The sequence below is a fragment of the Castor canadensis genome, chromosome 4 (genome assembly GCF_047511655.1).
Source record: "Castor canadensis chromosome 4, mCasCan1.hap1v2, whole genome shotgun sequence".
Classification (NCBI taxonomy): domain Eukaryota; kingdom Metazoa; phylum Chordata; class Mammalia; order Rodentia; family Castoridae; genus Castor; species Castor canadensis.
The window spans coordinates 106,699,893-106,712,852 of NC_133389.1; the positions used below are offsets into that span (position 1 = coordinate 106,699,893).

Below are 12,960 nucleotides of genomic sequence, written 5' to 3' on the forward strand. Positions count from 1 at the left end.
CCCCAACAGTAATGTTGTCTGGTGGAGTAAGTTATTAATTGATTTTTTTTTAAAATGACAGCCCTTTTTGATACAGTATAAAAATTTTCCTCTATTTCCTCTAGGAAGTTTGGCAAGATTATTGATTTCAATCCACTAGATACGGGTAGCTTCTCTCCATTTCCCCCACACTTTTTTTTTTGGTGGTGCTGGGATTTGATCTCAGTCTCATGCTTGCTAGACAGGTACCCACATGTCACCTGGTGGGAAAATCATTTTATTAGCTTAATCATCTAATAAATATTACTGATTCCTATTCAGTATTTTTGGTCATGTATATTGCAGTCTGTCAGTGAAAAGTTCTGGGTAGAATAAGAACAGCTTGGTAATGGATGTTTTTCAACCAATTGCTGTGGAGAGGACTTGGATAACTCATTTTAAAAACCCAGTGGTTAATCTTTGTACTTCTGTGTTTATTTATTTATTTTTTAAGATATACTGTGTAGTGCAAAAAGACTCAAGTTGTTAATGCAGCCTTTGAGCTCCATCCATGTGAGAACAGAAACTCTAGCATTAACAAAACTAGAGGTCTGGTGGTATTTACTGATGAGACTTGGACCATACCTCCCTGCTAATTTTGAACAGGTAAACTAAGTGTTAACTATATGTGTTTTTATTTAAATTAATATGTTCTTAAATTCTTACCAGTATAATCTTTTAGTGTTATTTTGCTATGTATTTGTAGACCACAATATGTAAAGGAGCTTTCTTTTTCCTTTAAAGGCTGTTATCCATTGACCTGAAATGGAGCCCCATAAGCATATGCCTTTTAAATCACAAGCACCAATACCTATTCTTATTCTAGAAACATCGATTTTTTTAAAAAGAAACTTTTCCACAGAGGTTTTAGTAATTTACTAGTCAACACTTACAAAGTGGTAGAGAAAATTCCCTTTCTTCTTTTTCTAGACTACACAGTCATAACCAATTAGTTAATATCTTTACTGGTGAGATACTAAATTTAATCTTATCTAAACCTTTTTGTTGTAATTAGTCCCATCCTTATCTCTGAGTTTTTTGTGTACTAAAAAAAAGAAGTGTAGGTCTGATAATTTAAACTTTTTCATTTCTTTTATCTGTTAGATTTGGGGGTACCTTTTCTTATATATTTATAGTACCTTATTTATATAAATATTAAAACAAGGAGAGCATTTTTGCAAAGGAGATTTATACTTGAGCTATTTTCAGTTTTGGTAGGTTCTTAATTTTTTGATAAAAGACAAGCTTGATGTAAATAATTGAAAATAGGCATTGGTATATAATTGTGCAAGCTCCAGACCCTGGGTTTAGTCTGTAGTGCCTATAAAGAAAACAAAACACGGTAAAAACAAATCTACCAGTAGCATATAAAACTCAGGTGTAGAATGCAGATGCAAAAGTTACTTGTATGTATAGTGTTTCACCTGGGATTTAGAACTGAAATATACAGCTAATACTCATTTAGGGCAGATATAATCAGAAAATCTTATTTTCTCAAATTTCAGTTTTCAGCCTATATGGGTGGAAATAAGCAGTAAAATTCAATACAGGTTGAGAATCCCTTATCTGAAATACATAGGACTAGAAATGTATTTCACATTTTAGAATATTTGCATATACACAGCTCATTATTTTGGGGATAGGACCCAATTCTAAACCTGAAATTTACTTGTTATGCATTACACCTTATACATAAAGCCTGGTGGTAATTGTACACAGTATATTTATTGTGCTTGTATTTTGACTGTAACCTCTCATGAGACTGGTCATGTGTAAAATTTTTCAGATATGGCATCAAGGGCTCATGAAGGTTCTATTTTTGGAGCTTTTCAGAGCTTTAGGTTAGGAATGCTCAACCTCTTAAAAGAATTGAGAATTGCTTCTTAAAGAAACTTGTATCATATAAGGCTTTCTAAGAATAGGAAAACAAGACAGATTATAGGTAGACATTTTCCATTTTCTCACCCCAATAGGTTTGTGTGCCTCTGATTCAGAGCACAATAAGCATTGATGCTAATGCTTCACCTCAAGGCAATTCATCTCGTTTAGCTACTTCTCCAGGCTTAAATCCTATGACTCCTGTACACAAAGGTAAGAGACAGATGTCTTTTTCTTCTTTTGAAAAGGCTTTGAATGAATGTTCCTTTTTATTTTTTTTCTTGGAGACAAATTGGCCTCAACTTCACAATCCTTCCTGCCTTTCAGCCTGTGGACTGCAGGGATTACAGACATGCATCACCATGCCCAGTTTAAGGAATGCTTTCTTGCTAGTAGTTTTCAGAGTTCAAGACCTGCTTGGGCAAACAGTTGACAAGACCTCATTTGAACAAATGACTGGTTGTGATGGCGCATGCCTCTCATCAGCTTATTGGGGAAGAATTGATAGGAGGATTGCATCCGGGTTAGCCCTAGTGTACAGTGAGACCCAATCTGAAAAATCACCAATGCAAAAAGGGCTGGCAGAGTGGCACAACTATTAAGTGTCTGCCTAGCAAGCACAAGGCCCTGAGTTCACTAGTAGTCCCACCAAAAACAAACAAAAAAATAGGTCATACCAGAAATAAGTAATTCCAAAGTATGGATTAATGCCTGAAGAATTATTTTTAAAGCTGTATTTTGTTGAAATAAAATACATGCATTTGAGTAGCTAATGCAAAACAAGATTGTATAATTTGATCTTTCTCTCTCTCTCTTTTTTATTTTTTTTAAAAAGGTGCTTCCTCATACGGAGTTTCTGTAACTCCACGCATGAACCTGAGTTCAAGTATAAGTGGAATGGCCACAATCCCTTCAATTCAACTTTTGGGACTTGAAATGTTGCTTCATTTTTTGTTGGGTCCAGAAGTCTTGAATTTTGCTAAGCAGCACAAACTTGTATTGAGTTTAGGTATTTGTTTTTAAAGTTATCTATTAAAACAATTAAGTTTTACTCACTGTTGGTAAGTCTTATTTTCCCACAGCACAATTGTAATTCTGCACATGAAATAGCATAAATTTTTTTAAGTAAGAAATACATCATTTCAGACCATTTAGAATTTGATACTGAGAAATTTACTTGATAAATCTTTTGTTTTACATAATTGTCTTTTATTCTTTCCCTTGTAGAGCCACTCGAACATCCGTTAATCAGCAGCCCTTCTTTTTTTTCCAAACATGCACATATACTTGTCACTGCTGTGCATGATAGCTTTGCTGCAGTTGGAAGAGATGCTTCAGGTAAATATTTAAAAGAAATTTTCTTTATACATGTGATACTCTTTTAAGGTAATAGCAAGTATTTATACATTACTACTTATTAACCAGATTATGCACTTGGAGTTAACCTCCCATGTCAGTCCATTTGACAAATGAAAGTAGGTTGTACAGGGAAATAAATAATTTGAGCAATAAAACAAATAATTTTACCATAGTAAATGGTGGCTCTGATTTCCCAGGTGTTACGGCTTCAGCATGTGCATTTATTACTTCTGTATTCAGAGCTTTTGAGTTAATGAGTAAATGAAATGTCAAAAATTGATTTTTAGCCATGTGTAGTGAGACATGCCTGTAATCCTAGCACTTTGGAGGCTGAAGGATTTTGAGTTTGAGGCCATCCTGGGCTTCATAGTGAGACCCGGAAGGTGTGTCCCACCTCCCTGCCCTGTTTAATTGGCTGGTGAATGAATAGCACCCCTCCGTTGATTGTCAGGTATCCTTCTAGGGCAACACTGGGGCTTGAACTCAGGGCTTCACTCTTGGTAGGTAGGCACTCCATCACTTGAGCCAGCCCTTTTTTGTGATGGGCTTTTTGAGATAGGGTCTTGTGAATTATTTGCCCAGTGTGATCCTCATGATCCCTGCCTCCCTAGGATTACAGGCATGAGCCACTTGTGCTCATTGTAGGTAATTGTTTTTACTCTTAAAAATAGTGTGTATTCAATACAGAGAGTACAGAAGACGGGGAAAAGATAGACTATCAAATATTTATACACTGCCACTTGTTGGCCAGATTATGCACCAGAAAGTTTATGTTAATACATTATATAGAACATTTTATGACCTAGTGTTAACCCTTTTCTTTAGAAAACAGGTTTAATTTCTTTAAGCAAAAATGAGGTGGTAGTTTTACACATTTATTACAGGGAATGAATGTAAGGAAATTGTATCCAAAGTAAATATTGTTCAATTTATTTTTTTAGTAAAAAAGGGGAGAGAGTCTTTATAGTCATTGAAAGTATGTACTTTGTTCCAACAGATGCAGTTGTCAATGCAATTTGGAAGGAGCTGATTACCTTGGTGAAGTCAGTTACGGAATCAGGTAAGCACTGTTATGCTGATGAGATGACTTTAGAAAGCACACAGTGATTTGTTTGGATTTCATAAGTAAAATTTAAGTTGTATCAGTGTCTAGACTGGCTTACTTTTAAACAAAGTGCTTATTATTGATTTTGTTAAAAAAAAAACAATTAGTCAAAAGTTAATTTTCATAGCTAAGTAGGTATATCCACCTACAAGAATATGTTTAAAACTGTACCCTTCCTTTTGCTTTTTTGATAGGTAACAAGAAAGAGAGACCAGGTTCTGAAGTTCTGACCATCCTCCTAAAGTCTTTGGAAAGCATAGTGGAGTCAGAAGTATTTCCTGTATCGAAAACACTGGTGAGTATGCCTGTAAATTGATTTTAAAACTCATGTTTTGAAATTGAGTTTTATATTGATAAACCCAGATCAGGTTTGGAGCAGACTTTTTAAAATAACAAGTATTAGTAACTTAGTTTTGTAATAAATGCCATTCAGGTGACTTTAGAGTCATTTGAAATCTTTAATAAGTGGCTTTCACAGCAACTACAAAAATTTTCAGTGTGATAAAAAGTGCAGGAAGACTTTCAGAGAGCAGTTTGGTAGACCCAGTCAGCTTCCAGTTAGCAATCCTTTGAAATATTTGCTCTGACACTATTACTGTAGAGTTTCTGTTAGCCTTGTAAAAATAGAAATAGCCACAATGAAGGAATGGATAAGCAAATTATTGATACTCATTTATATAATATGTATGTATATTGATGCGAAAACTTAAAAGGTAAGAGGACTTTGTCACTCTGATTTTGAACATTTAAAAACCTAATTTGAATATATACACAATGTAGTTGCACTAATGAATATTGTAATAAATTGCTAACTATAAAAATACACTTAACACTAGTAGGCTTTTACTAGCTAAAGTGACATTTTTATGACTTCTGTAAAACTATTTTATCTTTCTTTAGGTCCTCATGGAAATTACAATTAAAGGACTTCCTCAGAAAGTGTTAGGTTCACCAGCATATCAGGTTGCTAATATGGATATTCTTAATGCAAGTATCTTAAATGTAATGATATAAAAATTGGCAAAAGAATCAGAATTCCATTTTTTCATGATTTGTTATCGTAAAAAAAAGTGATACTTAGATTATAAAGTTCTGCAGTTACTTTTTTAAAATACGTTGACCAAGTTAAGAGAAAAGTGATACAAGGAATAATAGATTAAAGCGAAGAATTAAAATACAGTACTATGTCACTATTTGAAAGTGTTTTATGTCTAGAGTCTCACCATTTCTGTTATCTTGTGTAGATGGAACATTAGAATTAGAACATAAAGAGGTTGACTGTGTTTAGCGTAGTTTTGTTTTTGGACATAGTCTCACTATGTAGCCCAAGTTGGGTTTGAACTGAAGATCCTTCTGTGTCAGCCTCCTGGTTTCTGGGAATACAGGCGGGCACTACAATGCTTAGCATGTGTGTAGCTTTGGAAACAAACTTGGCTGTTGTTATTTCCTAATTAATGTTAAAGTGCAATTTTTTCATGCTAAAATGATTATTTTCTTAAGTAATTGGTTGTAAAAAACAAACGTATTGTAACTGAGAAGATTGACATTCTCTTTTTTTCCAGGGGACTCCAGCTTTGTTCTTAATTCAGTTAATATTCAACAATAATCTTTTGCAGTGTGGAGTAGCAGATGAAAGGTAAGTTTGTCCTTTAACCTGGAACTTTAGCATGTTTCTGTTACATGATGTGACTTAAATGAGATTCTTGGTGTTTCTGCAGTATTTCATAACTTTGACTTTTTGAGACAGATTTTTTTTTTTTTTAATATATATATGTATATGTATGTATGTATGTAGGTCAGTCTGGCCTCAGAATTCATCCTCCTGCCTCAGCCTCACAAATGGTGGGTTCACAGACATGTACTTCCACGTATATATGTGAGTGTGTCTTGGAGCTTAGGCTGGCCTAGAACTCATGTGCCTCTGTTCCCAGCAATTGTGAGGCTGATACAAGAGGATGGTGAGTTGGAGGCTAGCATGGTCTACATAATGAGAGCCTGTCTCTTAAAAAAAAAAAACCCCAGGTACTATTGCTCATGCCTGGAAATCTTAGTGAGGCAGAGATTATGAAGATTGCTGGTTGAGAGCAGTTGGAAATTGAGGGGAGTTTCTTAGCTAGAGCTCATCTCAGCCAATGAATCTGGTATTGGTGGCCTCATCCTAACTGTTCAGGAGGCACAAGTAGGAGGATCGTGTGTGGTCTAGGCAGGCCTTGCAGAAAAAAAGAAAGAAAGTGAGGCCCTATCTGAAAAAAAAGAAATAAAGCAAATAGGGCTGTAGTTGTGGCTCAAGTGGTAGAGCATTTGTCAAATCATGAGGCCCTGGGTTTAAACCCAAGTACTGTCACAAAAAGGGGGGAAAAATTTTATTCAAAGCAACATTTATGTTTCCTTGGCTGTCATTTTTAGAATTTTGTTAATGTGCAATTAATGTATTTCTGCACAAAGTACTTATTAAAATATTTGTATTTTTTTTTTTTAGGTTTTTTCTCAATCTGGAAACACTTGTAGGCTATGTGCTTTCTGGTCCAACTTCACCATTAGCTTTTACTGACTCTGTATTAAGTGTTATTAATCATAATGCAAAGCAATTGGAAAACAAGGAGCATCTCTGGAGAATGTGGAGTATTATAGTCACCCCATTAACTGAATTGATTAATCAGGTATGGTCTACTTCTGCTACTTCCGCAAAATTTAGAGACCATTTTTCCTTTTTTTTCTCCTTGTTAGAGCACTTGAGGAAATGAGAAGTTTACATTTGAATAAAAGAATAAATGTTTTTCTTCCGTGGGCAATTTAGCAGTTTTTATACCTGGATTGATTTCATTGAATTTTGATTTTTGGTTCATTACATTTCTCCCTTACTTGTCTGGAAAGTATGATTTGGCAGGGACAAGGCTCTATTCTCTGGAGTTGTGATTATTAAGTACAAGGTCTGCATGTGATACATAAAATCTGATGTTTATTTGGTGGCTTTTTTTTTTTGATGAGGGCAGTTGACAAGGTCTCCCTGTGTATTCTAGTCTGGCTTCCACCTTACATTCTTCCTGACTCACTGCCTGACATTTGGGTCCTTTCAGTAGTTCACCAATATGGAATAAGGAATAACTACCTTTTTCTGCTGTATTGGGTTTTGAACTTGAGCTTAGGACTTGCTAGGCAGGCACTCTACCATGCCCCTAGCCATTTTTCTTGGAGACATGGTTTTGTTTTGTACCTCAGAGTGATCTCCAATTTGTAGTCCTGCCTCAGCCTCCTAAGTGTTGGGATTACAGGTAAGCATACCACTCTTGGCTAATAATGATCATCTTGACTAGGTTATATATTTTTATGGTCAGTTCGTGGTACCTCTAAGCCTTTTAGCATTCTCCTAAGTTAGGAGCACGAGAGGACTATTTGTTACATTTAAATACTTGAAAAGGTGTCCATGTTGACAGCGTGGAGTACAAGCTCACTATTCTTGGAAGCATTTATTGTGCTGATTCCCTGTAATTCACACATAAAAAATGAAGACTGCAGAATTTTTTCATTATAGCAAAGGCTTGTCAAGCTAGCACACTAGTAAACATTCTCTTCTAGAAAAAAATAGTTTGTATTTCTAAAAAGCTCCCCACCCTTAGAAGGGTAGCACAGGCCCTTTATAAAGGTGTGCTGCATATTTTAATAAGATTTTGGGAGTTGCTTTTGCAGTTCTGTTTTAGGACTTTAAATCAGTTCATTAGTTCCTCAGGGTTTCTGGGAGTAACAAGTTGCCACAAACTGGTGACTAAAGTCAATAGAAAATTATTTTTAACCTTTTTTTTCCAGGGCTAGAAACAAGCCCAAGGTTATGCAAGCACTCTACCACTAAGCTATACCCCCAGTCCAGCAATTGAAATTAATCTCTAATAGTTATGGAGGCCAGAAATCCAGAATAAAGATGTTGGGTAGGATTGTTCCTTCTGGAGCTCTGAAGGACAATCTGTTCACTGTGTTTCTGCTGATAGCTTGTAATCCTTGAGCTTTGTATTTGTAGCCTCATCACTTCAGTATCTGCGTCCATCTTCACATGGTATTCATCCTCATGTCTGTTCAAATTTTCCTCCTTATAAGGATACCATTCTTCTGATTCAAGCCTACCCTTACTATAATATGATCTCATCTTAACTTGATTACATCCTGCAGAAATCTTATGTCCAAATAAAAATAAGATCATTCCCATGTACCAAAGGTAGGAATGCAACCTATCATTGAATGTCCTATCATTGTAGCACAGCTCTGTTACATAAAGTTATGATCCTAAATAGGATTAGAATTAGATAGTAATTTGTCTTTCATTTTAATTTCAGACCAATGAAGTGAATCAAGGGGATGCCTTAGAACACAATTTTAGTGCCATCTATGGTGCATTGACTTTACCAATAAACCATATTTTTTCAGTACAGACATTTCCCATGGTAAGTCTATGTCCAGTTTTTATGTGTAAGGAATTTGTGCTTTTCTGAAAATATTGCCATTTCACCTCTATAAGGAATGAGCACCAAGAGTAATGTTTGCTAAGATAAGACTTCCTTTGATTGTACTGCTTGCTTGGGGAAAGGTGAAGAGGTCAAGGTCTTTTTGACCTTCAGTATAATTGCTGGTTCTGTGATGTCTCAATCAGCTGGGCCTTTTTCAGGAGTTGGGATAATGTTAATACTCTGTACAACTATCTTCTTTGATGCTTCACTTTTTAAAAACGTTTTTTAAAAAACTTTTAAAACCTGTTAAGTATGGATTGATTTTTATTAGGTGGTTGATGGCATATATTTATAAAATTTCTTTTTTTGTTACTAGGCTACCATGAAGACTTTACTTAGAACTTGGTCAGAATTATATAGAGCATTTGCCCGCTGTGCTGCTTTGGTAGCAACAGCTGAAGAGAATTTGTGCTGTGAAGAACTTTCTTCCAAGATAATGTCTAGTTTGGAAGATGAAGTCCTTTCAGTGAGTTTGTCCCAGTACTTTTTTTGGAGATAACATTTTATACTGGTTTCTGTTTTTTTTTTTAATAACTCAGTTAATGTATTAACAAGTACAGTTTTGTGGAACAGTTGTCTTTGTGCTCTAAGATCCTTGTTTCAGACCATTAGGAATGAAGTTCTGTACTGTTCTGTATATCTTCTTGTGCTTAGACCATTCCAGAGTAACATTTCAAGGCCTTGAGTGTCATAGGCCTTACTTTCTCATACCTGTTAATGTCTTTAAAGTCAATCATCTTGGAAGATTGTAGTCTTAAGAATAGTGTTTGCCCAGAATCCAAGAGGAATTGGTCCAGGATGACAAAATCCTCAGATGCTCATGTCTCTTATATTAAATAATACAGTTTTGCATGTAACTTAACACACATCCTCCCACATACTTGAAACAGTCTAGATTACTTATAATACCTAAATATAATGTAAATGCTGGAAACATAGTTGTCATACTATATTGTTAGGAAACAGTGACAAGAGAAAGCTTCTGTAAGTGTTCACTTACAGACTGTTTTTTTGGTAAACATTCCTCCAAAACAGTTATGTATTGTGTAACAATGAGAACACATTCTGATAAGTGCATGATTTATAGTGTATTTATACAAACCTAAATGGTATAGATCATTCACTCAGTATGGCTTCTTCGTGCATTCAAGAGCTATGGTAACACAAAGTATATGAGGCTGTTGCCAGCATAGCACTGCAAACTGAAGAGAAACATACTCTAAAGTAACAAAAAGTATAGTGAAGGAAATGCATAAGCCTATAACAGGTTTATTATCATTTTTGGATATTATGTACTGTACATGTATATGCTGTACTTGATGACTGGCAGCACATAGGCTTTTTTTTAACCAGCATCATGTAAGTAGTAGTTTGCAGCATGATAGCCTCAGTGTCACTAGGCAATAGGGATTTTTTCAACTGTTAAAATTAAAAGATCAGTATCATATATGGTCTGTTTCTTTCCTATCCATCATATAACACATAGTTGTATATTAAATTTTTATTTGTTTGAAAGTTAAGATATAAACCTGCACAGTACAGAGATGTCTGCCTAAGTTCCCATTCTCCCTCTTCTTTATATAAAAAGGACTGCCAGTATTTTATGTGTCATTCTAGAATAGGCATTTTTTTGTATTTACACATGTAATTTTTGTATTGATACATGTATGTTAATAGTGTCATCACCCATGATGATGCACGTATTGCATTTATTGTTGAATAATTCATGCAACTTTTCATGAAATGGTCTTGGCTCCTTGACAAGTCAGTCTATATAGCACTATTATTTTAACTGCTACTGTATTCTGTAGTATGGCTGTACCATTGTTTAGGACTTTGTTTTTTATGGACTGGAGTTTGAACTCAGAGCTTTGCACTTTAGAGACAGGTGCTCTACTGCTTGAGCCATACCTCTTCTAGTCCATTATTGCTCTGGTTATTTTAGAGATGAGGTTTCTTGCTCTATCTGCCTGGACTGGCCTTGAACCATAATCCTCCAGATCTGTGCCTCCCAAGTAGCTAGGATTACAGGCATAAACCACTGGCGGCTATCTTGAAACTGTGATATTTTACGGATGCTTAGGGTTTTTTTGCAGTTACTTATTACTGCATATAATCCTGGTAATTGTCTTCAGAAACAAGCCATGGGCAGATTATTGAAATGAGATTTGTTTCCTCTCAATTTTACTGTTAGACACAGATTAAAATGAGAAATGGGTTTCTCTTTTTTTTGGCAGTACTAGAGTTCGAACTCAGGGCCTCTTATTTTCTAAGCAGGCACCCTTAACATCTGAGCCACTCCACCTGCCCTAAAATGAGAAATGAAGAAAAGCAAAAAATATATTTGTTAAAGGTTCTAGCCAACAATTTTTTGTTGTACAAAAGAAGATGTGTTAAGTTTACATTCATACATCTCTTCTCACCAGTTTTAATTACTACCAATAGTCAAGTAATCGTTTTTTCAGGTTATTTTTTTTCTTTTTTTAACATGGTACTGGTGGTTTGAACTTAGGGCTTCAAGCTTGTGAAGCAGGTGGTCTAGCTCTTGAGCATGCCTCTAGTCCCTTTTGCTGTGGTTACTTTGGAGATGAGGTTCTCATAAACTGTCTCCCCAGGCTGGCCTTGAATCACAATCCTCCCAGTCTCAGCCTTCTAAGTACCTGGGATTACAGGCGTGAGCCACTGGTGCCAAGCCTTTTCTGTTTGTTTTTAAGACAGAGTTTCACTGTGTAGCCCAGGCTGATCTGGAACTCAAAATCATCCTGCCTCAGTCTCCCACATGCTGCGATTACAATTGTGCTCCACCAGGCCTGGCTCTTGCTTGTTTTTGAGACAGGGTCTTGCTATGTATTCCAAGATGCCCTTGAGCTGCCAATCCTTTTGCCTCAGGCTCCACAGTGCTGGGATTATAGGTCTGTACCAGCACACTTGATTCCATTGTTCTGTTTTTAGTCTCTTATCTGCCTTTTTTCTGCTCTTCCCCCTTAAATTTCTAGTCTAGTCTTTCATGGGTCTGTGTGTTTTTACTTCAAAGCTGTTTTGTGGAAGAGGAAGAAAGAGTATGGATGAATTCAACAACTTTTATGTTTTGTCTCCATTGGACGCAATTTTACTTGTATAATTTTCAAGAATTTGATGAAAATTATTAAGTCTGTTAGTCTGTTAATGTAGACCTGGTAGAGAGAGCTTGCCTTGCATGCATGAATCCCTGGGTTTGATCCCAAGCAGTGCCAAAACGTGGGGGCAATTTACAAGTCCTGCACTTCTTTCTGAATTTGTTGATATGATGGGTTTTATGAGCATCATAAAGATGAACTACTTCCCCGAATGTTGAGGAGCATAAATCACAGTATTTGGCATGCAGTAGGGAAATATTTACAGGCACATTGTGTACCTTATGTGATTAAAAACTACAGAATGTTTATTACATGGTGTATGCAGGAGTAAAAGTATTTTTTTCTTAGTGCTTATTTTATTGAATACTATACCAGTAGTTGAAAGTTTCTAATTCTGATACTTAATTATTCTTCCCTAGAATTTGTTGTTTTTGGACAGGATTGTTCATATCAGTACTGTAATGGTTGATTGCATCGACTTTTCACCATATAATACTAAGTATCAACCCAAGATTAAATGTAAGTATCTTTACCTTTATTCCTTTATCTGTTATTTCTTAAACACTATCAAACCGTTTTCTGGGGGAAATCCTCAACTCATTTTACAAACTTTGGATCTTATTTAATTATGTTACACATAAAGAAACCTTATCTTTTATTCAGATTCTTCAATTTAATACTTGTTTGTATTTGTCTTAATACTTCCCCCAATATATACATTTTATTCATTCTTTGAAAGCATGTTGTAGACATGTCAACAGTCCCTAACATTTCCTATGTTTCAAATATGGAGTGTCCAATCAAAAATGGAACACATAGGCAACATTACTCCTCAAGGTTGGAGTCAGCTTTCATTTATTTCTTTATAGGAATGCCACAGAAATAATGCAATGGTTTATTTAATTCATGTTCCATTACTGGTGATATTAATATATACTACTTGGTTATGATGATATGCCAAGTTTTTTTATAAAGTTTATTACTAAGC

The 12,960-nt window shown here is 35.4% G+C and overlaps 1 protein-coding gene across 3 annotated transcripts in view; it reads left to right on the forward strand.

Annotated features, from left to right (window-relative positions):
* Rif1 (replication timing regulatory factor 1) overlaps window positions 1–12,960 on the forward strand; it is a 54,139-nt gene that overhangs the window by 15,562 nt on the left and 25,617 nt on the right. For 2 of the 3 annotated variants that reach the window (XM_074070733.1, XM_074070732.1), the window contains 12 exons: window positions 473–624; window positions 1,992–2,109; window positions 2,732–2,905; window positions 3,124–3,234; window positions 4,253–4,315; window positions 4,555–4,655; window positions 5,261–5,347; window positions 5,923–5,996; window positions 6,840–7,020; window positions 8,686–8,793; window positions 9,173–9,322; window positions 12,392–12,491. In XM_074070733.1, the coding sequence (XP_073926834.1) occupies window positions 473–624; window positions 1,992–2,109; window positions 2,732–2,905; window positions 3,124–3,234; window positions 4,253–4,315; window positions 4,555–4,655; window positions 5,261–5,347; window positions 5,923–5,996; window positions 6,840–7,020; window positions 8,686–8,793; window positions 9,173–9,322; window positions 12,392–12,491 (1,419 nt within the window). The remainder of the gene's footprint in view (window positions 1–472; window positions 625–1,991; window positions 2,110–2,731; window positions 2,906–3,123; window positions 3,235–4,252; window positions 4,316–4,554; window positions 4,656–5,260; window positions 5,348–5,922; window positions 5,997–6,839; window positions 7,021–8,685; window positions 8,794–9,172; window positions 9,323–12,391; window positions 12,492–12,960) is intronic. The other variant, XM_074070734.1, reaches the window with a different exon arrangement.